The sequence below is a fragment of the Panthera onca genome, chromosome C1 (assembly GCF_046562875.1).
Source record: "Panthera onca isolate mPanOnc1 chromosome C1, mPanOnc1 haplotype 2, whole genome shotgun sequence".
In the NCBI taxonomy this organism is placed as follows: domain Eukaryota; kingdom Metazoa; phylum Chordata; class Mammalia; order Carnivora; family Felidae; genus Panthera; species Panthera onca.
In genome coordinates, this window is record NC_138346.1 from 162,869,669 (window position 1) to 162,897,525 (window position 27,857).

The 27,857-nt window shown below is 36.3% G+C and overlaps 1 protein-coding gene across 8 annotated transcripts in view; it reads left to right on the top strand.

Moving 5' to 3' along the window:
- The window catches only part of PTGER3 (prostaglandin E receptor 3), a 178,954-nt gene that overhangs the window by 14,325 nt on the left and 136,772 nt on the right, over window positions 1-27,857 (top strand). For all 8 annotated transcript variants that reach the window (XM_060625222.3, XM_060625223.3, XM_060625228.3 and 5 more), the window contains exon 2: window positions 18,322-18,501. In XM_060625222.3, the coding sequence (XP_060481205.1) occupies window positions 18,322-18,501 (180 nt within the window). The remainder of the gene's footprint in view (window positions 1-18,321; window positions 18,502-27,857) is intronic.

A 27,857-nucleotide genomic window follows, 5' to 3' on the forward strand; every position in this document is an offset into this window, starting at 1 on the left:
TTAGGGTCAGAGGATTGTCCAGAAGTGAGTTAAGAGTGTGATGTAAGGTTTACAATGGAACAGAGGTAGCCATATGAGGCCCTGTAAGCTCACAAATACTATTAACACCATAGTGAGATGACCAGAGAAGAAAACTCCATAAAGGGCGAGTTGTAGTCTGGGTTTGATGTTAATCTGACAATTTTCTCTGTATAAATCAGTGGATGTGCTAACAGCCAACATGCTGGGTAGCAGATTTTTGAATTTATTAATGGTAGTAATTTCCTCCAAGAATAGACTGAGGATTTGCCTGGATCCAGAAGTAAATTTTTCTTTCTTTCTTTCTTTCTTTCTTTCTTTCTTTCTTTCTTTCTTTCTTCCTTCCTTCCTTCCTCCAACCCTCCCTCTTTTGTTCTTTTTTAATTTTTTTAATGTTAATTTATTTTTGAGAGAGAGAGACAGAGACAGAGACAGAGACAGAGCATGAGCAAGAGAGGGGGCTGAGAGAGAGTGAGACACAGAATCCGAAGCAGGCTTCAGGCCCTGAGCTATCAGCACAAAGCCCAATTTGGGGCTTGAACTCACAAACTGTGAGATCATGACCTCAGCAGAAGTCGGATGTTTAACTGACTGAGCCACCCAGGTGCCCCAAAAGTAAATTTCTAAAAAGTAGCTTTTGTTCTATAAAAGACATTAGGGAACATTAAAAAAAAATACTTTTTCTCTAGTATTTATTTCTAATTAAGTTATGTTGTAGATCAGTTTCAGGAAGTATAGGAATATCTTCTGACTTCAGAGCTCATATCTCCTCCCTCAACTTGGTTCTTGGTCACAAACAACAGAATCTGACTCCAAGCCTATAGGGCATATGTCAAAAGGATATCAGTGGTTCACAGGGTCCATAAGAAGCTACCAGGCCAGGTTTAGAAGACAGACAGGGCCCAGGCTCTTCTGAAAGCTGAGCGTCAGGCCACACTGCAAGATAGTTTGCATGTCGCTGAGATGAAACTGCCATCTCAGAGCTCCCTTCTTTGTGTCACTCTCTCAAGATTCAAAGTCCTGGGTGCAGATGTGACCACTTTAGCTTGGGGTTTTTACCCCCTGGCTATATCAAGGGGTCACCAGAAGAAGGATCTTATTCCTGCAGCATCTTATTATATTTTTTAATGTTTATTTATTTTTAATTTTTTTTTTTTTTGAGAGAGAGAGAGAGAGAGAGACAGAGACTGCAAGCAGGGGATGGGCAGAGAGAGAGAGATTGAGAGAGAGAGAGATGGAGACATAGAATCCAAAGCAGACTCCAGGCCAGCACAGAGCCCAATACAGAGCTTGAACTCATGAGCCACAAGACCATGACTTGAGCTGAAGTAGGACGCCCAATGGACTGAGCCACCCAGACACCCCTAAATGTTTATTTATTTTTGAGAGAGGGAGAGAGAGGGAGGGGCACACAGAGAGGGACACAGAGGATGCAAAGCAGGCTCTGCACTGGCAGAGCAGAGCCCTAGGTGAGACTCAAACCCATAAACCATGAGATCATGACCTGAGCCAAAGTCAGATGCTTAATGACTGACCCACCCAGGTGCTCCTGCAGCATCTTATTTTTGAGGTAGGGGGTAATAGTGGGAAATAAGTGCTGGAATTTCTCTCCCACCTAGAATATGAAGAAATAGTTCTACAAACTCGAGGTGATAGTTATAAGAGGTGGGAGTTCGTTGTTACCACCAAATTCAGTTTTAGAAACATTAGAACAGTAATGTGTGTGTGTATGTCTGCACGCACATGCGTTCACATCCCTTATTGAGTTGGAGTGGAAACGAGACTCAAGGAGAGGAAGCTAAAGAGATGCACAAAACAAAAAGACATCTTTCCTGAATGCCTACTACATGCAAGTACTTGAGAATTGCTGTGTGAAGCCCTTTAATAGATCATCTAGTTTAATCTTCACAACAGTTTATCAGTTTGGTGTTTTTCATCCCTGTTTTTCAGTTCCACATTCTAAGATTCAAACAATTATACAACTTCCCCCAGTCACACCCCTAGAGAGTGGCATCCATGAAGCTTTTTTATGCCATAACATTCAGTTTCATAGTGGTTGTCTCTACTTTTCTTGGTTTACTAAAGCACTGTCATATTACTTTATTGAAAATGTACAAAAAGAACAGATTGAGTGAAAATATCTAAAAATAACACAAACTGGCTGGGTCAGATAATCACATGGGTTAAAGAAGATTTCCTGCAGAATCTCATTTATCCATTCAATGACTGGCCTTAATAGGACCTTGGGTTTATAGAGAATATGTCATGTAAATCCCTGTAGAAGGTGACAAGAATTTTCACTTGTCCTACAATAAACCGTTAAAAGATTCCATTCAACATGATACCTACAATTTAGGAGGTATTTTCTGTAAAGGTGGGACCTCCATTTCATCCAGTTGTCTGTCTTTTCAGGCGTAGAACACTCACATACAGTGGTAAAAAGTTTTATTAGGCAAACATTTTCCAGCTAGTACAATTCACAAATATTATTCTTTTCACTGAACTATTTATAAAACAAATAAAACTGTTTATTGAGTTCTCTTTGCCTAGTGGGAAAGTGTTTGACTACAGTCAAAATTAGAAAATTTGTTTTGACAGTTTTAAAACTTGCAGCATGATATAGTACAATTGGGATTCTTGCAGACCTGCTTTCATCTTTTTTTTCTTATAACTGTAGAGAAAGAGCTGTAGTGAACAAACCTCAGTGTGTTGACAGTGACTCTCTCACAAAGAATTCAGGCATGTTACTATCTAGCGCCCTCTCACCCAGGCTTCAGATTCCTTAGTTTAATTCTTAAGATCCTGGATTTGGCCACATGTCCTACTCATTTTCCATCCTTCCCCCAGCATCCTTACCTTCTGTCATAAAGATCAATTTGTAGCTCCTAGGATGATTCACACAATTTCCCACTCAGCAGTAGGAACTCTTTGTCTTCCAAAACTTTCCAGAAACATCCGCTATTTAGGGGGCCATGCTTTCCTGATCCTGGAGACAGATTTAAAAGCCCTCCCTTATACTCCACAGTGCCTGTGTATACCCTGATCACTTAATTATGCACAGTTGTATTTACGGTTGTCATAATATTTATTATGGCAATGAGGATGATGGTCCACAGTAGACAAATGCTTACTTTATAGTAGGCACTATGCTAAGCATTTCACAGACATAATCTCATTTCATTCTGTCAACAACACTCTGAAAGGATACTGCTATCTCCTTTTTCAGCTGAGGAAATTAGTTTTGGTATGTTAAGTAGCTTTCCCAAATCACAAGGCTAACACAAAGCAGAGCTGACTTTCAAATCCAGATTTGTCTGATTTTATGGCCTATGTGATAAATGGTTAAACCTTATGGCCTCCCTCTGGTTAATATTCATTTGTTTGTCTGATTCACTGTGCACTGTAAACTGCTTAAGAACAGAGACTTTGCCTTATTAGTCTATGAGTTTTCCTGGCCCATAGAAGCCACTCACTAAGTGACTATGGGACGAATGAAAAAAAAAAAAAAAAATGTAATAAAGTGAAAAAGACACTAGATTTGGAATCACAAAATTGATGTATAAATCCTGGCCTTAAGAGTTTTACATATATTACATGGTTTTTAATCTTCACATAAACGTTGGAGGTGGATGATATCTTTTATTTTCCTTTACTTTTTCATTTGCTGGGTAAGCAACTTGCTTTAAGGTTCAGAGTTTGTAAATGATATTGAGCAAATCAAACCCAAATGTTTTGTTTTTAATGTTTATTTTTGAGAGAGAGAGAGAGAAAGAGAGAGAGAGAGAGAGAGAGAGAGAGAGTGCTAGCGGGGGAGGGGCAGAGAGAGAGGGAGGCATAGAATCTGAAGCAGGCTCCAGGCTCTGAGCTGTCAGTACAGAGCCCGACATGGGGCTCGGACTCAAGAACCACGAGATCACCACCTGAGCTGAAATTGGACACTTAACCAACTGAGCCACCCAGACGCCCCAAACCCAAATGTTTTGGATGCCAAAGCCACCAATATAGCTTGTGTCTAATGAATACTGTGTACTATGTATGCAGTCAAACTTGTGACCATTTTTAAAAACATTTCTTTTCCTTTGTTACCTTTATTGTTTCCATGTTGTTGTTAGTAATAAAAATTCTCAGATTAAAAAGTACTTTTAGTGTAGACAAGAATGGGAGACACAACATTGTTTCTGTAATGGAAGAGAAAAGTTAATTGGAAGCAGAGGGTGGAAACACTAGAAAACAGCTACTCCAATGCCTGGTGTTCAAAGAAACAAACAAACAAGATGTTTAGGAAGGTGCCCTGGGGATAACAATTAAACAATGAGGGATTTTAGCAACAATAGGGAAACAGTAAAAATAACAAAGAGAAAAACAGGCTTCGAAAGATGCTCAAAAGTTTCAGTATAATTATGTTTCCCTCAGTTGTTATTAGAGATGATATAGTATATTGGCTTCAGAGTAAAAAAAAAACCACATGACTGCAAATCCAGAGTTAGGACAGCCTTCAGGGCTGGTTAATCCCCAAGTTTAGTATTGTCATCAAGGACCAAAGCTTGTCCTGTCTTTTGCAGTCTACTGTGTTGGCCTCATCCTATCAATGGCTTGTTCCCCTCAGATTTTGGGATGGTTGGTAGTACAGAAACCTTTCCCTGACCTCCATCCACAGATTCACTTTCCACAGTTCCAGTTACTTGGCGGTCAACCATGGTCCAGAAGCAGATGATCCTCCTTCTGATGTATTGTCAGAAGGTCCGTAGTAGCCTGTCACCATGCTTACATCATTTACCTCACTTCATCTCGTCATGTAGGCACTTTATCACCTCACATCATCACAAGAAGGGTGAGTAAGGTGTAGTAGATATTTTGAGAGACCACATTCACATTACTTTTATTATAATATGTTGTGATAATTGTTCCATTTCATTATTAGTTATTGTCAATCTCTTACTGTGCCTAGTTTACAAATTAAATTTTATCATAGGTATGTATACATAAGGAAAAAGATAGTATATGTGGGGTTTGGTACTATCTGTGGTTTCAGATATTCACTGGGTGTCTCGGAATGTACCCCTTATTTATTATTGGAGACTAGTATACATGCTTCCTAGTTCACGTCTAGCAGGAGTAAGAAGCTGTGTTTTTCTCTGGTTCCCTCCAGAGGAGGGAGAGAAACTTTCCCCCAGATATCCAGGGAAGGGAACTTCCTCTTGTTGCTTCATATGAGATCTTGTTGCTTCATATGGGATCACATCATCACCCCTGATCCAGACACGTTCTAGTATTTAGGGATGAGATCAGCTCTGGGGTGCTTAGACTCCCATGAAAATAGATGTATGGATGAGAAGGGGAGATGGAAGAATGGGTGTTGGGTAGGCAGCCAACAGCTGACACTATAGTGATGATATGTATGCAGTTTAATTGAGGAAATATATGCGATAGGCCCTCAAAAAGTGTAAAGCCCGAGACCTTTGTCCGGTGTGGTAGCCACTAGCCACATGTGGTTACATGTGGTTACATTTGAAAGGTGATAATTCCAAATTAAGAGTGTAAAATACATATATAAGTGTAAAATACTCATCAGATTTTGGGCAGTATGTAAAAAAAGAATGTAAAATATCTCAATCTTTATATTGATAACATGTTGAAATAGTATTTCAGATATATTTGGTAAATTAAAATGTATTACTAATATCAATTCTACATGTTTCTTTGCTTCTTTTAAGTGTAGTTGCTATAAACCTTAAAAGCATACATATGGCTCTCATTTGTGGCTTGAATTATATTTCTTTTGGACAGAGCTGCATTAAACCAATGACTTTCAAATCGTTTTAACTGGAGAAACTATTTCAATAAATATTTTTAGAGAAATGGACAAAAACAGAAGTGTTTTGGCCCAGTGGGGTAGGAACTGGATATTTACAAATCCTAATGACATCTATTCACCAATTCCTGCAAAAACATTTATGAAAATGCTAACATTAAATATAGATTTAAAAATGAAATCGATAAAATTCTCTAAGATAGTAATAGGAATAATTTTATAAATTACTCACTTAAGGTCCTCCTTGGGAAGCCATATAGTGCAGTAAAAAATCTGGGAATCTTCAGGGAACTCACACCTTAAGGAGAGAGGGAGCTAATGGATTTAGTTGTTGGGATTTGACTATCTTCTCTTAGGAGCCTATAGTCTTTATAGGAGTTTGGCTTCTGAGTCATGGGAAAAATCGGTGTCTTCCTCGTGTTTGCTTTCTTCTAGCTCCTATTAGTTAATCTGCTGTTGGACCAAATGGTATGAATCCAACTAAACCAACAGATGAGACAAAAGCAGCCTAAGGGGAAAAACATAGAATATGAATAGGTTACAAGTTTCCATTTTCCTACATCCCATGTTGTGTGAATTCGATCTTGTTTAAACTTTCTTCAAACCTGGTACAAAATTGTAACTGCTAACTGTAATTTAAGTGGTTTTGTAAAGTCTGATTTTCTGAAAATGAAAAGCACAATCTTTTCAGAAGAGCATTTTGAAAACTAAAGTTTATCATTTGCAATGTAAATAACACAAGGCACTCAATAGTTTTCACCTGCTGCATGTGTGGTACATGAAAGGAAGGCATGATTGTGAAGGCGTTTTACAAAGCTGCTACATAAATTTTAAGGGATAATGGGGTTACAAAGGGACCTGTGTCTCTATGGACATAGCAAGTTACAATTCTGTGGTAAGTCATAGCCACAGTCTATTAGAATCTGTGTACTGAGGAGGCAACAGTGAGGGGATCTTTTTTTAAATATATAATGACTTTTTTAAAAAGTTTATTTATTTTGAGAGAGACAGCATGCACACACACAAGTGGGGGGAGGAGCAGAGAGAAAGGGAAAAAGAGAGAGAGAGAGAGAGAGAGAGAGAGAGAGAGAGAATCTCAAGCAGGCTCCATGCTGTCAGTGCAGAACCAGTTGCAGGGCTGGATCTCAGGAACCGTGAGATCATGATCTGTGCTGACCATGACCAAGAGTTGGACGCTCAGCTAACTGAGCCACCCAGGTGCCCCATTGAGAGGATCTTTTATGCTTCCTTTTGTTATACTTAACGCCTGAAGAAGAACAAAAATAAAAACAAATAATATTTACATAAGTCTGAGTATTTTACTGTTTACTATAAACTTTTGTACCTGTTAAAACAGCACAGTGAGCTGAGTGGGATGCAGGAATCAATGTCTTCAGTGCGGCTACTTGGTAGACCCAAAAGGTGAAAGAGTCAGCAGAAGTGTTTAATTGCGGCTTTCTCACACGAGCAGCAAAAATGCAGGTTTAACTTAGTGAACACAGTTCTCTTCAGAAAGGTTGAGGCATTGGAGACTGACCATCCTGTCATGATTGGGAAATCACAGAATGTTCTTCTTAATGTCAAAGAAAAAAGTGACACCAACGCAAGACACCTTAAGCCCCTCCCATTGTGGGTCTGGCACTGCACAATTACTTAGCACCTATTTACAGTCCACACAACAAGAGTTAACTATAGAAAAAGCTGGTGAATTTTACGAGGATGTGTTTTGTATTGGGAAAAAGAAAATGAATTACGTGAAATGTTAGGAAGTTCCTATGCTAACGCTGACTAGAAGCCTAACATTGACAGAGAATTTTACAAATAAATTAAACTATTATTTATGTGTTATCTGTTATACTCTGAAGGGTATTTTAAATACTTAATATAATATAGGTATAAGATATCGTTTCATATTTGTGGGCAAGAATTGTTTAAGCCAGGAACACTAGAATCCTATATAACATTTTTTTTAACAATGAAAGAACTTTTGACTTACTATAAATTATAAATTTGATAGTAAATATCCTTCTTAAAGACCGTGTTGTTATGCACGTCTTATTGTGGGTTTTGTCTTGAGCTGTATTTCTGGAAAAAAAATGTTATTAAATACATAAGAATTCTTTCTTTCTTATTGATTCAACATGTTTTACTTTAAATATTTGCTTCTCCTATTGATTCTCCAGCGCAGCTTTCCAGTTTCTTCCAGGTTACTACTGTAGCTGTGAACATTCTACTTAAAATCATGAGTGATGAGAAGATGTATGTACCTAAAGTCCTTTAGCACCTAAATTGAAGCTGTTATTCTGAGTAATTATAATAGCAGAAACACAACAACAACAACAACAACAACAAAAACAAGACCAAAGTCTTGAATAGGGATAGATATTGGTGGATTTGTACATTAGATAAAAACTCTAAAATCCTGTACCCCCATATGGGTAGGGGGTACTCGTCCTACCATTCATTCATTGGTTAATTCAAAATTATTTATGAATATACACTGTAATGTATTCTGTGTTAGCTGCTTCCTCAGGTAAACCTAAAAGGACAGAAATAATCCCTGCTCTTGTAATAATGTTAATGTATTAAGAGAGACTGATAATTAAAAACAAGCAACAATACGAAATGTTTGGTGGTGATAAAGCAAGTAGAGAATTTGGGGAGTCCATATTAAAACTTTTCTCCTGGGCTTTTGTCAAGGGAGACACCAAATAAATTGACATTTCAAGCCTACACAAAAAAATAAATTGGGACTGGGCAAGTAAAGATGGGAATGGCAGTTGAAGGACCTGGGGGTCCATATTGTAAAAGTACAGAAGCAAGAGGGACTGGCCCTTTTAAAGAACTCAAAGAGGTTCAAGATGATTGGAGTATAAATGTGAGGGTACAGAGTGGTGATGTGAGCTCAACAGGGGCTGAGTGGTGATGGGCCTTGCACGTTCATTTAAAGACTTCAGACTTTGCTATTGCAGAACTTTTCAAAGGGAAATAGCAGTAACATTCCCGTTTTAGGAGTATCCTGTGTAAGCAGGATGGAGGGACTCGGAATGGAAGCTAACAAATCCTGTAATAGACTTTTATGGTAGTTCAGACAGGAGATGGCGGTGGTCTGGGTTTAGGGTCAATAGGAATGAAGATGAAAGAAGTGAAAGATTAAACAAATATTAGGAAGTTAATGGGAGACTTTGTGATTGGATGTAAGGAATATGGATAATGAGGTGGAATGGAGGGAGAAGCAGATAGGAATGAATCGAGATGAATCACGGATAACTCTTAGGTTTCTGTTTTAGGGAATTGGGTTCACTGAAATAAGGAAGATTGGTGGAGAAGCAGCTTTGAAGAAGATAATAATATTACTTTTGAGCCTGTTGAGTTTGAAGTAAGACGTCTAGGCAGAGCTGTGCTACAGGCAGATAAATTAATCGGTCTGGAGCTCAGAGAAGAGGTATAGCCTGTAGCGCATAGATGGATTCTGAAGTCATCGGGGTAGAAGAGGTCACCCACTGAGTTTATGCACAGCAAGAAGAGGAGGCAGCCTCCCATTATTTAAGATAAGACCCAAAAATGCTAACATTTTCAGGATGGGTAGGGAAACGGGAGCCATAAAAGAGACTGCAAAGGATCACCCAGAGAGGTAGCAGGAAAATAAGTAAGAAAATCAAATCAACTCAAATGGCAACTTGAATATTTGGGCATATTTGGGAAATGCCAACCAGTACATTTGGGCACCTGAATCTTAGAGAAGAGAGTGTTTCAAGGAAGACTTGTAAGTGTCTGGTGGATTTTGAAGCCTTGGTGGTAGCCTTGGGAACAGTGCTTCTTGAGTATTTGTGGGCACTAAGGCCAGGCTATTATAGGTTTAAGAATAAACGTAAGGAAGATAGACACTCTTTTGAGAAGTTCAACTGTAACTTCAGCAGTATGTGCAGGGATGTGAGAATTCTGCAGAAGGTTTTATTTTCTCAAGGTAGGAGAAATTTAGATATGTTAATACGATACTGGGAAAAAGCCAAAAGTTAAAGGTAAAGAAGAAGGAGATAATTGAAAAAGTAAGGTCTTTGACATTCATGATGGATAAGATCCGGGGCACAGATAGAACGTTAGTCTTAGGTAGGAGATGGAACACCTCTTCTCTTTGAACAAGAGGAAAGGAGGAATGGTTAGCAAAAGATGCTGAACTTGATGGCAAGAAGGTGAAAGGCCCCCAAAGAGCTGTTTCCTCTGTGAGGTGAAGGACAGTGGAAGATGTGTGAATGATTCTGTATCACAGAATTATTCTCATTCACTGTGGAGAATGAGAGAGAGAGAGAGAGAGAGAGAGGTGACTAGGGAGTGAAATAAGTTTGGGGACCATGAATTCAGAGAGACCCCAATATGTCCATATTCACCCAGTGTCCATCCCACATACAAGATGTGTCTCTGTGGATACCCTGTGAGATGAAGTGCTCTCACAGCATGGATCGAGAAGACAGTGTCATTTTGACATGAAATAAAGTTAAATGAGAATTTATCATATCAGGTTAGAACCACAGTCAGCCTGCATTGCATACAGGCTGTGTGGCACAAGGAGGGATATGTTTACATGTACTGCCCATGAATCACAGAAGCCAGTAATTGACCACTAAACATCACATTCTCTCTAATAAGCCGTAATGAATTTGATGATTAAGTTAAATGTTTTGATCAATTATAGAGTGTCACACTGTTTACCTATTGGTTGTTAAATTATGCACATATCGACTACCTAAGAATTCAAACTGAAATGACCATGTGGTGGTTCCAGGATGGATTATGACACTAACATCTTATCAATAAATTATTTAATATGTTATTATTTATACAGAAGCTACCAACTACTCTAAATTCAATGCTTTTCTTTTGCGAGTGTGCAAATAACACATTTATTGCAGAGATTTTGGAAAACAAAGAAAAAAATAGAGAAGAAAATATAAATCTCCATAATTCCCACCTGGAGATATTTTTGTTTTACTTTTATTTTTAGTTAAACATTTATTCATTTTTGAGAGACAGAGCCTAAGTGAGGGAGGGGCAGAGAGAGAGGGAGACACAGAATCTGAAGCAGAATCCAGGCTCTGAGCTGTCAGAGCCCGACGTGGGGCTCGAACTCATGGACCATAAGCTCATGACCTGAGCCAAAGTTGGACGCTTAACTGACTGAGCCACCCAGGCACCCCACCACTTGGAGATGTTTTGAAAATTCGATTATACTATGTAATAAACATTTGTTTTTACTTTTAACATCCTGAATATTTCCTCATTATTACATTTTTTTCAAAAACAGCATTTTAAATGGCAGCATTGAAATACATATGTATTATGCATATCTCATATATAGTATGCAAATCAGTGGATATCACAGACTTTAAACTGTGCCTTACTGTTGGCCTTTTAAGTTTTCCTAATTTTCTTATGAGGTAAATATCCCTGCACACAAAATTTAGTCCACGTCTCTGATTCCTTCTTTAATCAGTTGACTGCTGTTTAAAAAATTTTAGTAGGGTTGACACACAATGTTGCATTAGTTCCAGATGTACACCATAGTGATTAGACAAGTTTATATGTTATGCTGTGCTCACTACAAGTATAGGTACTATCACCATACACCACTATAATTGTCATTAATACTGTGGTTCTCTGAGTGGGTAATAGGACTCAGCAATTCTGGGTTTAAATGCAACACTGTATTTTGGCAGAAAAAAGGAAACTGTTTTAGATCTAAATATTTGCAAGGATGAATGTTTTTAAAACCTTGACAAAGACATTTTCTAGACTTTTCTCTTGACAACTGAGATGTAAAGGTTTGAAATGTAATGAAGGTAGCTCTTCTGACATGTGTATCACAAAGTTAATTTATCATCCATAATCTAAGGAATACATACTTTTAGTGCAGAGTTTACTTTTCCCTTTTCAGCCAGAATTTGAATACTTAGTTACCGACATGTTTTTTACTGTTCTAATAGAAAGGTATTTATCTAGACATAACATATGCAATGGGCTATACTGACCCAAATCACACAGAATTTACAATTCATGCAACTTGACAGGAAATGGTAATTCTTAGGTACCAAATAAAGTGGTGACAGAATGCAGGCTTCTTTAAGATTTGGAGGTCTCCCCCACCCTCTATCCCTTATTGCCCCATGCCTGTGTTTGGCCTCTGAACCCTAAGACACCACCATCACGTGTTTCATGCCAAAAAAAAAAAAAAAGATTTGGAGGTCTTCCTGTGCAGTGATTTGTTAATGGTTCTGCATTACCAAACACCTTTGAAGTTCAAATTTTTTTCTTTCAAAAAAAAAAAAAAAAAAAAAACCACTCAGGTAGAAATGTAAGGAAAGCAGACATACAGATAATGCATTCATTTCCTAGTATTCCTCAAGCATCCACTCTTCTTCTATCCCTGATCGTCAGAGGATTCTCTTCTGGAAGCATATGCAATAGTGCAATAGCGTGGGGCTTGGGAAGAGGTATTCATTATAAATCAAAGACCTTAATTATTCTCATCTCATTTTAATTTTTGCAACTGCACTACTAGATGGAGAAGATCTTCAGCAAGCATATATTAATCATGTTTTAGAGAAGGGAGAACTTAAGACCCAAAGTTAGTTAACTGGTCCCCAACCTAGACACAGAGCTGAGTCAGATTCATGGCGGGTCTCTAACTCCTGGTCAGTGTTTGACAAAGTCAGTTACTTCTAAAAAAATCTTCCCCTAAAGCTTTATGAATCTGGTTCCTTGTACTATCCAGTTGTCCATTTTCTAACTTTGTAATTTTCCTCTCTCCGCTGTTTTCCAAAAGACACATTTGGGGTTTTCCTGAAGAGTAATTTTATCTTTTGTTTACATATTTTACCTTTTGGCTTCTTTTCTTCTTCACATTAACTCCTTATTCATGTTCCAGCTCTGCCGCAGAACTGCTAAGAAAAAACTTAACCATGGAGGTATATGGAAGATGCCTTCCAGGCCAGCCCTTTGGTTTCCTAGTGAGTTTATTAAAGCATAGAGAGTAAATGGCTTGCCTAAAATCACACATGGTGGCCAGGCCAGCAGTAGAATTTATTTCTTCTGATTCTTCATTTGTCATTATTTTGAAGAATTTTATAAAATTACATAATAGTAAAGATGCAATAACATGACTTCTAGTAACTTTTTAAACATTTATGAGCTCTTTGTTTTCAGTTTTCAGATTAGATAAGGTAGGAGAAACTTCTGAAACAGTAGAGTCTAGAATGCTGAGGTGATTTGGCAACTGGAGAACAGAGTTGTAACCAGACTGGAAAGTCTGCAATTATTTCTTAAGTCTCTAGTGAAGCTTCTTCCCATGATAATCCTTCAAATTATGTAATTAAGTGATTTAAAGGGCCCAGACAGGTTTCACTGTATTATAACGTAGTACATTTATTAAACGATAGAGGGAATTTCCAGTAGAGCAGGTTATCCTCCATAGCCTAACAACAGAGGATTATGGAAAACAAAACATCATAGATAAAAATTGGCTGTGAGGAAAGTTCTCTCACACAATTTTATTCCCTCCCCTACAAGTTAATTTTTCTGGGTTTACTCATTTATCATCTTCAATAGATATTTATGACCTATAACCCAAGGCATTTTTGAATCAAGCAGTGAAGTACCAAAGATTTTTAAACGTGTAGTTATAAATCCTGCTTCAATAAAACAAAATCCAAATGCAGCATATTAAAAACCGTCTCCTTGGTTAGTGCTTTACACATTGAAAAGGTCATTATCACTGGGAAAGAGACTTTTTTTGTTTAGATGGAGCACAGCAGTTGCCCTTGACCCTAGGCAGGGATGGAGAAATTAGGGGATGCTGATATAGTTGGGTTTCTGGTTATTGTGGGCACAAAAAGAGCGCTCTATTCCTGCTGATAAACGGGGAGATGCAAGAAGCCTGGGAGAGTCACGTGGAGCCTGGGGAAGATGCTGGCAGAAAAGCTGCTCTCAGGGCCCCCAGAATTAGTCTTAACCACTCCCTTGACCAGATCATTACAAGAGGCTGTTCAGACAGAGCAATCTTGCAGATTATCCATGCATTTGCCAAAAAAAGTAGACTCTGTGCTGTCTAAGCACCCTGGTTTTTATTTGTCCCTTTTTCCTTGTAAGGAATTGAATTGGACTGATAGGAAAAATGAATTGTACTAGAAATCTACATATTCATGCCAAAGGTTTTCTTCCAAAGTCTGAATGTCTGAAAAATATTTGCAAAAATTGTAATCACTGTTTAGCTCCTGAAATACAGGGAAATCAACAGATGGATGCTAATTTGCATTTGTGTTCAAAATAAGATGGATTTGGGAGTCCTACTTCCATCCCTGCTGCCATTTGGAAATGACAGTATCATGCTTTCTGTCCCTAATTGTAGTTATTGTCATATTGCGCATCTCATGATTTCTGGGAAAAGCTGGAGTGTCTCTCCCCATGCGCCAGCTATTGCTTACAGAGCTTGGTTTCATAATTTCATAATCACTGAATTGTCCGTAGTAAATTAAGGGAAATTACAGGGGACTAACCAATATAAGGCATATGAAACCTATAATAGTCTAATAATAATTTATATTTTTAAGCCCCATAAAAACTTAAAATAATCAAGGAGGGCTGTGTAAAATGACTGAAATCCCACTTTAATGAGTAATTTTGTAAATTTTCCTGTTTATAAGAAGTTGGACAATTTCTATTTTATATTAAAATATATTTTATTTTATATTTGAAAAAATGAAAATGTAATTGAAATGAGTTTTTAGATCATTCTAGATCAGGCCCAGAGAACTTCCTGAAAGATGGTAGGTGGTCAAATATATTTAATTATTGGATGAGGTGAGGGGTTAAAAGAGCTAGATGTAACCTTTCCAGTAGTTTATAAAGGGAGAAAAAAGAAATAATAGATGTATGTTTTTCTTAAAAGCAACCTAATTGAAAATAAAATTTTATCCCTTTTAATCAAACACATTGAAATCTGATAGAATAACAAGAATTCATTTTTACATGTTACAGTCTTAGAAATTGAGGTAATTTAAATAAGAGTTAGGATGAAGTTTACTTTTACTTTATGTTAAAAAAAAGTTTCCTAATAAAAGTGAACAAAGTAAACAAGCTTGCTGAGATGTTTTATCTATCAGAGACAGTAAATCATTTTCAAGCAACTTCCTCCCCATCCCTTCTCCACCTCTTTTGAGAGCTCACTCTGTGGGTGTATTAGTTTTCTACTGCAGTACTCTAACAAATTAATATAAACTTAGGGGCTTAAAACAAGACCGACTTCTCTTACAATTCTGTATGTTAGAACCCTGACATGAGTCTTACTGGGTTACTCTCAAGGTGTCCATTGGGCTCCATTCCTTTCTAGAAGCTCTTAAGGAGCTCGGAGAATTATGTCCTTACCTTTTTCAGTTTCTAGAAGCCATCCCCATTCCTTAACTCACCTCATGGCTCCCTTCCTCTATGTTCAAAACTGGCAATGTTGTATCTCACTGACAATTCTCTGTACACACATCTCCCTCTCCCCACAGCTGGATAAAATTCTCAGATTTTAAGGACCGTGTGATTACACTGAACACACCCAGGTAATCCCGGAGAATCTCCCCATCTCAAGACCGTTATCATGAATCACATCTGCAAAGTCCTTTTGTCATGTGTGAAAACATATTTGCAGGTTCTAGGAACTGGGACATAGATATCTTTGGGGGACATCTGTGTATGCAGTGAGAGGTAGTGTTCAGTTCACAAGACTATGAGCCAGCATCAGAAGACACTGACATAGATTTACTTATTTAAAAAAAAAATTGGTGTATAATAATTCGTGCTTATTAATGAAGGCAGCTATCATCAACTTCCTTTAAAAGAATTTCATAAATTGTTTGAAATGCTTTTATGTACATACAACTTTTAAAATAATTTAATAATTATTTAATGGTAAATTATTGCTTAATAGTAATAATTCCATTGCCTTCCACAAGTCTATGTATTTCACAGAATTTAATTATAATAACAATATAGCTTTATATACATAATCTACTTTATATTCTGTTTTCACCTAATTCTTACATATACTAGTATACAAATAATATTTTATTAAACTTTACTCCTGATGTTAGAAATTTATGTGTTTAGTTTCTTACTAATATAGATAATGCTTCGCTAAATATTGACTTATTTATACAGCTGTTTTTGCTTTTATTGTATAAATCCCTTGGAAACAAATCCTTTGAAAGAAATTACAGAGTAAGAATATATGACTATCTGTGGGTTGTCTACCCATTCCCCTGTTCTTATTTGCTTATATCACCATAATTTGCTCAGGTATTAGGTGGTAATGTGGTCAAGGACCATGATGTAAGCCCCAGGGGATGAATTTGTCCTAAACAAAACCTGGAAGTTTCTGTCTCTTTTGCCAGTGATTGGTTTAAGAATCTGTGGGTCAAATTTGTCCACTTAGACCAAGTTGAAGTTTTTATAGCAGGTGCGGGTTTGATCGGAGCTAGAATTTAGTTAAGATGATGAATCTGTCATGTGCTGACATTTGTATGCACCATCTGGGTGTCTATTGTTACCATAGTTCAGATGACAGAAGGAGCTGAAGTAGGATGAGATTGGAACAAGAGCAAAAGGCACTGAAGAGGATGAGACAAAGGAAAGATTTGAAGAAAACTGACATGACTGTATAAGGGAGCAGGTGCCATTGCTGGGATTGTGGGTTTGTGGTCCAGAGTGTTTTAGATGTTCAGAGATGTTGACCTCAATTTGAGATATATGACCTAAGGACAGACATCCAAATAAGTGTGGGCTTCACAAGAAACCTTGGGTCCAATAGAATGGACTGTGAGCAACAAATGAAAGCCTCATATATAATTTTAAATTTTCTAGTAGTGACATTTTTAAAAAGTAAAAAAAAAGTAATGTTGATTTTAATAATACATTTTATTTGACACAATATATCAAAATGTTATCATTTCATTATAAAATCATTACATATTCCAACATCTCAGTTTGTCCTGGCGGCATTTCAAGTGCTTAAGAGTCGTGCAGCACAATTAGAAAGATGAATTCAGGAGCCAGTTATAAAGTCAGCACCTTTCTTTGTCTGCTAATGTGAACCTGTGTTTGGGTTGTTTCTGTGTTTTGTTTGTTCGTTTGTTTGTTTGTTTGTTTTTTGCTGTTGTGAATAACACTGTAATGAACAGTCCTATGCACAACTCCTGGGGCAGGAATTCAGGATGGTATATCCCTAGGAGTAGGATTGCTTGCAGGTAGCAGAGGAAATAGTGCTTGTTTCTTCAGGAAACAAGATTCTTCAAATCTTTCGTTTGTCTCATCCTCTTCAGTGCCTTTATTTTCCACAGTGGGTGTTCCAGTTCACTTTTCCAGATAATGGTGTGTAAAAGCGTCCTCATTTCTCCACATCCATATTAACATTTGGGAAAGTCTCATTTTTTCATTTTTGTCAAACTAGTGGGTGTAAAATGGTTCTTATTTTCTCATAATTTGCACTTTTCTGATTATTAATGAGCTTGAATATCTTTTCAGAGGTATATGAACCTTCATTCTTTTCTCTTCTATGGAAATCACAAATATCTATTCATTCATATATAAATATATTTATATGATATATGTCATATAATATTATATTCATATATATGTCATATTACCTATTTATTCACAAATATTTATTGAGCACTGTTTATTAAGTATTGGTTTAGGTACTGGCAATATATTAGTGGGGAAAACAATAGTCCCAAATCCTGCCTTCCGGAAGTTTACATTCCAGTGTGTGTATATGGTGAGAAGGGAGAGATAAAAAAAACAAAGCCCTATAGGTCAAGTGGTATTAGGAAACCTCGTTGAAGTCTGGCTCAGCCATTTTACATCATTAAACCTTGGCAGCAACTGTAAAAAGGAAACTGTAATGCTATCTCTCTTAATTTTTTATTAAATGCATATAAAGAACTTGATGGAGTCCTGGCAAATTGTATGGATTCAGAAAATGCTAAGAATAAGTATTATTTCCTCCTTTCTTGCTTCTACTTTTTTTTTTTTTTTTCTGTAATTTGCTTCAGTTAGGACTACTGAAGTTTAAGAGTAAATTTGTTTTGGTTTGTTGAAGTGTTGGCTTTCGTTAGGGTGTCAACCCATTGGTACTTTCTGCATCAAGACAGATGACTTTGGCTAATTTTGAGATGTGTTTTTGAGATTTCAAGCTTCTTAAATACCAAGGATCAAGATCCTGAGAACATGTACTTTTTAAAATGCTGCATTAGGTCAAATGCCAAAAATGAGGGGAAATCTGTAGGAATGTCTTGTATTCATTCAGGGCTGTGTCCCGTAAATACAAATTTTTCCTGAATTAATCATTTCAGTCCAACAACCAATTTGCTGTAAGCTATGTGCAAAGTATTGTGCAGAGGAGATACATGTGACTTTGTTAATCTTTGGAACAATTATTTGTCCCTCTTTCTTAGATAATGATGTTGAAAATGATCTTCAATCAGACATCTGTTGAGCACTGCAAGACACACACTGAAAAGCTGAAAGAATGCAACTTCTTCTTAATAGCTGTTCGCCTGGCTTCACTGAACCAGATCTTGGATCCCTGGGTTTATCTGCTGCTAAGAAAGATCCTTCTTCGAAAGTTTTGCCAGGTAGCAAATGCTGTCTCCAGCTGCTCTAATGATGGACAGAAAGGGCAGCCTATCTCATTATCCAATGAAATAATACAGACAGGAGCATGAAAGAGAACACGTAATCAACTTGCATGTTCACAGCTTTTGGCAACAAATAGCCCTAAACCTTACTGTGAATTTAGGCATCTCTGGCATGCCACCATTTATGCATTGAAGGAGAATTTTGATATAAGGCTAAATGGTCTCAGAAGCATAGATAATCCCCCTGTGTGCCAAAAGTATTGAAATACAAACAAAGGAAAATATATTAGTGACAGTCTAATGTTTTTGGGTCTCTGCCATTTGTAGCTGAATATGTGATTATTTATGAGATGAACACATTTTTTATAAATGATCTTGGTCTGTGGTGGGGATGGGATAGGAAAAGTTAATATTCCAGTATACTGAGTACTTGGGGGATTGAATGCATAGATCGTCAAAGATAGGCAAAGATTTGCTTTTGTTCAAAGACCTTGGTCTTCTGTATTCTCTTTCTTTCTCTCCATGTCACTCTTTTCCCCGTATATTTTTTAAAAAGTTGCATTAGGATAAAAACATATAATGTATACAATATTTGGTGGTACTGATGTAAATATTGCTCAATCTATAAATTATCTGCTGAACGTATAAAGTTTAAGTTTTGGTTGTATTGGTAATTAGGTTTACTCATTATCTAAATGACAGCCAATTCCATTTATTTCAAATATGGTGGGATTTGTGACTATCCAAATACTAAATGTTCTTCTTTTTTAATACATTTTTAATTCCTACAAGCCTGGATAAGATTCATGAATCTGATCTTGAGAGTCAATGTAGTAGTTTTTCAAAATGCTATTTAAGAACTGATTGGAGAACTAAATATAGGTACTGTGCTTAATTATCTTCCTTGATTTTTCCACCAAAAGTATTCTCTAGTCTTTTGGAATATCTAAATACTAACTCTGATTCTAAGACCAATAAATATTTTGAAGGTTCCATAAATAATTTGGCCTATTTATAGAATAAGAAAATTAATAAGGTTGACCCCTCACAGCACTTTCTCTGTTCCTCTTTACCTAAATATTTATTATTAATATATTTTTCTTATAGTCTACATGTGTACAAACCTTGATGGCTAAGGTTGATATATTTTTGGCACAAGTAGATCATTACGTTAAGTTTTGAGAGTTGCACTTAAAAAAAAGAATCTCCCCAACAAACACAATAATCTTTTAATTTGGACCCGCACAAAATGCTCTTTGTTTTCTTTGGAGCATTCATTTTGCAAACTCATTAACATTTTCTCATGAAGATCTTAATTTACAGCTTACCTTATTGTATTCCTAGTTAAAAAAGACTAAAATTTATTTTATACTTCTTTATAGTACTACTTTTTCCCCTGTGTTTAGTAGGCATTTGAGAAGAATTGATTTCAACAGGTACAATATATGCATTAGGTTAATATGTAAACCATCCCAGATCAATCAGGAATAATCAATTTAAAGCAAAGTGTTAAGCTGAGTGAGAAACAAGATCTGCTGAGAGTGCCTATGTAATTCATGGCAGTTGTACTGCCTATGTTTTAGAAAAAATGATGATAAATAACCTAATACTAAAGCCCCATTGTAAAATCTCTCTATGGTATAGAATTGGGTTTCCCACAGGTCACCTCATGAAGAATTAGACAAAACTACCTCCTCTTTCAAGAAAAAAAAAGTGCACTTAAATGACCTTATAGTAAAGAAGCTTTACCTCTTGAATGGTCCTCTGGTCCTGGGTTATAATCAGATACACACACACACACACACACACACACGCACACACACACAGAATGAATTTAACTGGTATGAGTGTCATTGGGTTATTCCTTCCAGCACCTAGTCCAACACTTGAAACATAGAAAGCGTTCAGAATGTATTCAGTGAATGAATGAATAAATGTCTGCCAAAACTCAGTGCATATCGGTGAGGCACCTGCCATATGATTGAAGTGCTTCATGCCATTACAGTCCATAAAACTGATAAAGTGAATGATCTCTGCCTATTTAATTACAGAAATATGAATTTATCTTCAAATGTGTAGTATCATATTGCTGTACAACAAAGTGCTTTATTTGTGTTAATAATTTAGGAGACCGATACTTCCAAATGGTAATGGAGATTACTGTCAAAGAAATATCACTTTTCTTCAAAGCACAGAAATACATAAAGACAAAACAGCCTCAAACTTATCCTTAATGACAAAATAAATATCTTCCCAGCGACACATGGTAGGAGTGGACAAATGGCAGCTTTTGAACAAGGTTGAAAAGGAAGTAGAGAAGAAAAAATTACATAAGTGGTGTGTTTTTATTATCTAGGCAACCATTTGTTCATCCAGAGAAAACCAGATAAGAAATGTAAGTCCCAAATGATTTCAGCCTTTGGATGGTAGTTGAGATTAGATTTCAGAGATGTGTGCAAAGGCCCTAGATGTGGTTAGGAAGCAGGCATCTAAAGTCACTGTAGAAAAACCTCTGTTTCCAAATTTAAGTTTATTGACCTTTAAATTCATTCTCATATACTTAATTGATCTATATATATATATCTGAGCAGGAAAAGAAAATGTGTGCATAAATTGTGACAATTCTTAACTTGACAATATTGGTTAAAAATAATAGAGGTCTAGGAAACCACATGGGAAGAAGTGACTGAGTGCAATGTAGAAATATATGTAAAATCGTCTATTGTAGATTTTATAAAGCAGTGCTGATTTTCTAAACGATGAGTTTATACAGTATTCTGTGTTGTAGAAGAAAATGATGGCATGCTATCCGGTAAGAACATTTTACTTTTCAGGTAAAATTAGTGTGGTGGATATCTTAAAACTATTTAAATGGAGGAAACAAAATGTGTTAATATTTATGAAATTTACGTAATGCTGTATCTCAAGATATTCTAAGTAACTGTGTTTAATTGTGACAGATTTAAATGGCTATGAATCAAAAAGTGAACATATATTTCTACTTAACACTTCTTTATTGCATAAAAGATCTCTTGACCACGTTATAGAATAGAATTGACTAAGCTCATGTAAAAGTTAGCTGAAAGAGACCCCGGGGCCATGCTGATGTTGAGTAATGGACTGACTAGAAACTCTGACAAATCACTAGTTTTAAAAGGTGGTCAATCTGTGGCAATATTCTAATAATAGATTTTCAAGTGAATTAGACCTTTTATTTATTGATACTTTTTATATTTTTGTTGTTTTTGACTCCTAATTTGTGATTAACTTTCAATCTCCCCATGTCAACAATCACTTAATAGTTCTTTGGTATTGGGAGTAAACCAGAGACATAAAGTAGAAACATTTTGATCTTTGAAACTGTAGGCATATATATTGCCTGTTTATTTTTTAATCCTTTAACCTTGAAAGCTTTTCTTGAGATAAACAGGATACCAGAAGATGAGTGACACAGAAAGACTACAGAGTAATTATTCGTACGAACAGATAAAAGTTTAATGTGGAAAAACTAAAATTTCTACAATTTACCCATGTGAAACGTTCAGATGATCAATCATGCCAAATATGCAGTGATGCTGTTTCTTGCTGGTTTTGTGCTTGCATATTTCTCAAAGTCTGCTAAAATTGAGGTTTAAATAAAAGTGCAGAATTGTTCAATGAATGAGATTATATCATTTTAAAAAATGAAGACTCTTTAATACTGTGGCTACGTCCAGAGGACTGTTTTCTGAGTTGCAATAAAATTCTCATAAGAGGTGGTACATAGCTGTGATGTTTCCTAACATAGGTTTTGATAGAGCCAATTTACAAACTTTGAGAATCAGCCTGAAGCTCACATGCACATTTGTTAAAAACTGTATCAGCTCAGTATTCTATTCTAACGAACAGGCAGTGATTACTGAAGCATGAAACAAAGAATTGGGGGAAATTGTAAAATTAAAACTCCATTATATTGGCATTTACATGGATACTAATTTCATGAGAAAGTTCATATTCAGCTGAATTACTCCTACCCAAAAAGTTTCAGTTTCGATGTTACAAGGAATTCGTATCTACAGTGATCAAGTAAAACCTTTCACATGTCCTCCCTGAATGCCTCTTTTGGATTGAGTCCACCTTGAATAAAACTGAAGAAAGTAAAAAGAATAGTGCAGGGTGGCCTTACTCTCAAAGTGAAAAAAGAGAAAACTGAGACTATTCCTATCTCTGAAAGACTTGAACCAAGTCTAGAATCAAAGAATTTTTGTCTCACAAGGAGATCAACAATTCATTTTAAAGTCAGATGGAAAGATATCTTCACTCCACACTACTTAACACGTCCTTTCTCACTGTCCCTGTTCTCTACTCTTTTAAGGAATGAAAGAAAACAGCATTTTTACTTTATATATTCTCTATTTTATAATTCCTTAAACAAAGATTCTATTTAAAGGTTTATAATTCATACAAGGTGAATTGTAAACCATTACATTATGATACCATAAGCTGAGTATATTTTGATTCTCTAGAAAAACAATTCAATCAGATACAAACCATATTCATTTATATGTCTCTCATTTTCTTCATTGAGAATGAAAATTATTTGATTTTCATAAGTTTTAAATCAATGAGTTGCATATTCTCAACAACCCAAATATTTACTGGATTACATATTTTTTCATTAAGAATGAGACTGTCACCCTAAGCCTTGCCTCCAGTTTATTCATTTTCTCAGCAGAAGGAATGTAACAGATATTTACTGTTGGTAAAACTGGGATTGTTTTTAAGAGGACAGAGAACAGGTGTGTACTTTTAGTATGCTTCTGCCCTAATACATGAAATGGATCGGAGTCTCTTTTTTACTAAGTCTGTTTTGATGGAAAAATGTTATTATGGGAGTAAAGGTAGGAAGGAAAGAGATCATCATGAGAAACAAAATCAGATTTTTCAAGCTTTTTGAACATTTGGGAGATGATTCTACCTCTAAAGTTATTTTCATAAGTGCAGCTCTTAAATTCCTTTGTCAATTGCTTTAGAAACAAAGTATGTTGGCCTTTTAAATTAAAGTGAATCAGATATCTAGACAAAAGGCAGCCAATCACCAAACTTTAATAGTTATTTAAAAATAGTTTCTCGATATGTTTTCAGTTTGTGTAGAAATAAAAGCTGCAATGTTAGGCAGAGAAAAATGCACATGACTTATACTCCAGTGTTCTTTTGACTACTGAAAAGGTACTTATGTGGAGTAGGGAAGGATGGAGGTGGGTAGAGAACGTAAGGAAAGACATGGAGGAAACATACATTTCCAACTTGTTAAAATCCTTCATTCTTTTAGTCCATTCCTCAGAATCAACGAAAGGAAGGGACTGCATTTATCTTCATACAGTTGAGTGTCAGTGAGACAAAGCAAAGATGGCCAGTGTTCTTTTCTGTAAGAGCAGGTGTTCAGTTCACTTAAGTCATCACTGACAGCTAAATTCTCTTCCTTTCATGTATATATATATATATATATATATATATATATATATATACATACATACATATATATGAAATATATTTATACATATTTATTCATATAAATATATGAAATATTTTATTTTCTCCCTCTTTTACCAAATGTTCATGTACAGATAAAGTTGAACATTTCTTTACACAAACAAATTAAAAATAGGCACTGATTATCTTCATCTGTTTACAATAAATGAGTGTAAGTACTACTTATGTGGTATATTTAAGTAAGAACTGAAATCATTGGCACTTTTAATCATAATGGGAAGCTCAGTATAGAAAGCATATGTTTCTCCATCTGTCCTACTCAGCATCCTATCCCTACACACTTGCTTAAGTGGGAACATATACTTTTGTCATCTCTGTGTAAAGTTTTTTTGGAGATACCTAAGTATAGTTAAACATATCTTCCAGTATATTTTAAAGGCTGGTATTCAGTATTGTGGAGAGTAAAAGAGACTATGAAAACTACATCAAAGTTTTGATGGCATTCAAGTCATAGTTAGTCTGTGTATTTAATAAATGTATGTTTTTTATGTTGTGTTTGTCAATGAAAAATAAAGTTGAATGTTCTGAAATGTTCCTGTCTTTTTTTCCTGATGCCAACTCATGTCAGGAATATTTTATTTATAATTGTGTTAAGTGTTTTTCTGAACTCCTATTTGATGTGCTTTGTCAAATAAAAGCACAATGTAATATGCAACAGCATTATGCTAACTGGATGATTATACCATTTTGTTTTATATTCCATAATCACGTACAGTACAGAGTATCATTGATTTACTGTAGATCTGAGGTGCTCTTTTCCCACTTTCAACATGATATCCATTCATGTTATAATCCCAGATTTTTTGTCTTTAATACAAAAGCATATTTATAAATTATTCTCAATTTAGTTCATCCCCTTTTTGTGTGTATTCTAGGGTAATCTACACATAGCCAACCAAAGAATTGTCTTTGTAGTCAGACCCTTTGATAGATTTGTACCTGGGTATTGGTGTCAGCTGATTATTGGTAGAAACAAATGTTGGGCTGCCCCTGTGCTATGTGCTAATTCAGGTCAATCACCTCATCCTTCTTGAGTGAAGGGAGATGTTCTGTGGAATATAGGCTGTTAAGCCAAACTCATAAAAGTAGCGCATCAGATTTGCCTTCCTTCCTCTTAGGAAAGGTATTTAGGGAGAGCTCTGTCCATGATTTCTCCCAGGGGGTCCTAGGCTTCCAACCAGGTCTTATGGTCTCTATAGTCTTTACTTTGTTACCTTCTGTTAATCAAGAAATTAACCACCAGAAATTAAACCATCACAATGTAGAACCTCATGCTATAAAATGAGTCATTGCCCAGTCAGACATGGGGTCAGACATCCTTAGATATCCTTGGAGGTTGTTGTGTTCACCATAACAGTTTTGAATAAACCCAGTTTGGAGGTTGGGTACTCAGAATCCAAGCCAGTCCTCTGGGCTTATTCCTTCCTTCAACACATGTTTGTTGTTGTACCAGTTATGTGCCAAGAATTCTGGTAGGTGTTAAGACACAAGGATTTTTTTTCTGAAAAAATCAGCTATCAATGAGTTTATAATATAGTAGAGAAATAGGAAATAATTTGATCAGAGCTGCTATTAGAGTACGCATAAGAGGGAGGTGATGCTAAAATAGGAAATCATTTCCTGTAGGAGATGACATTTAACCTGTGTTTTGGAGAAAGGAGTTGATGTTAGTTGGGAAGGGGAGGGCATTTTGCCCCAAACTGCAATTTCCAAAGCATTCAAACTAACTAAATTCTAGTGGCCCTGTGAGTAGTATAGGTCTAAATAGAGCATAAGTCTGTAACTTCCTCTCAGAATGGGCAAAAGTGGCATGAGCTTATGACAGGATTTCTCCACCTCAGCCTCTCAGCACATTGGACCAAATAATTCTTTGTTTTGGGGGCTGTCCTGTGCATTGCAGGGTGTTTAGCAGTATCCCTGCCCTCTACCCACTAGATACTAGTAATACTTTTCTAGCTGTGACAATCAGAAATCAGACATTGCCAAATACACTAATTGCTCCCAGATGAGAACCTCTGCTTTAGGGCAAGGGCCATGACCATTGAGACACATGGCTATGGATCTGAGGGTTTGCAGGACAAGGCCATCTGTGGGATCTTGGATCTGAAAGGCATCGTTCGGGCATTTCCCAAAGTGGCAGGCACTAGAATGCCAGTTTGTGTCTGACTGCACAAAAATGTGGTGCTACCACTACAACAATGCCTGGATCACCATGGGCCCTGATCCACTTCCATAATCGCATAAACCTATTCACAAATAAGGAGGTACAATTTCTTAGAAAGTATCATCTTTCTATTGATGCCTCCAATCCTTATTTTGCTCTTGATAAGAGGCCCTGGGGTTGTATGTCTCTCAAAGGGCTATCTAAAGAGAATGAGTCCATTTCTCCCAAGACCTTTAAAGTCTGTCATAATTCCTCTTAAGTTCACACTTCCAGACACTTGCCTTGGTAAGAAAGAACTAATTTACCAAACTCTGTCTTTTATGGGATTTTTGCATATTTGGTCTGTGTACAGAGCCGTAGCAGCTTTATTTAATCTGAAAATGATTTTTATCAAAAAGCAGTCCAACTCTGGGCAAATGTCTCTTTGTTGGCCTGTGTTTTTTCTGAGTTCATGCCAGTCTGTAGTACCCCAATCATAGAGCTATTACCACACATTTTGAAGACAAAGTTCAGGTCATACTCTCTATGACTAACACTTAACCCTTTGGTTTGTATGGAATGGGAGGTTGAAAATCTTAAAGTCCAAATCTGAGCAAAAAAAAAAAAAAATTAGAACAAGAGTACTCATTAGTCTACTGGAAATTTCTGAGGCCAAGTAAAGGAGGTCTGTGGATAATCAGTGTTTATGTCTAATATTCTTACACAATATTGGAAAGAAGGCTTTGAATATAATATATAAGATTTTTTCAATTTTATTTCGAAAAGAACATTGGAGGAACATAATTCTGAAACCATTACCACCGATTAGAGCCTTTAAAAATAAGATTTAAGTAGAATATAGCTTATAGAACACTGGCTTTTAACCACTTTGGGATCAGAGGCCCCTCTGATAATAAGATGAAAGGAATGGATCCCCTCCTCACAAAAAGCACAGAGAATTTTTACATTGTGTCAGAGACTGTACAGCCCTCCTGAATTCTGTCTGTGGACATCTTGGAAATTTATGGACACAGGTTAGGAATTCTCACTGTGAGAGAGTCTTTATGATTCAAGGAACCTCATGACTTTCCATGTTTGGTTAGAAAGCTAAAATCTAAAACTGGAGCTAAGTCAATAGAATTACTTCCCTGTGAATGCCAAAATTGCCTGACATCTCATTATATGCCCGTAATAGTGAAACAACATAATCAGGGATAGAATTACTAAAAGAGGAGCTGCAATCATTTTAAAATATTGCCATCACATGGGTAAAAGAAAATAACCCAATCCTGACCGGAAGAGGGGCAGCATAGACTACTCACCAAAACCAGGTTGAAAGTAAAAGGATTATTATTATTTTAATTACAAGTAATTCATTCAGTGATGCATTTGTCTTACAACAAAGATCTTGCTTCTGTTTTCCTTTGTGCTGACCCAGCAAGAAAGATTTAAAATGAAGCTATTTAAAAGTCAATAAAAGGATTTACTCCACCTGAAAAGTACAATATGCTATACACAAATGAGCTAAATGGTTAGAATATACCTTTCTGTTATTTTCTATTATGTAACTTTATGTTATTATGTTACATGTGTGTGTGGATGCATACATATTTACACTTCTGCATGTACTACACCTTTGCCTTGCAACTTAGAACCAAAGCAGCAAGGATGACCTTAA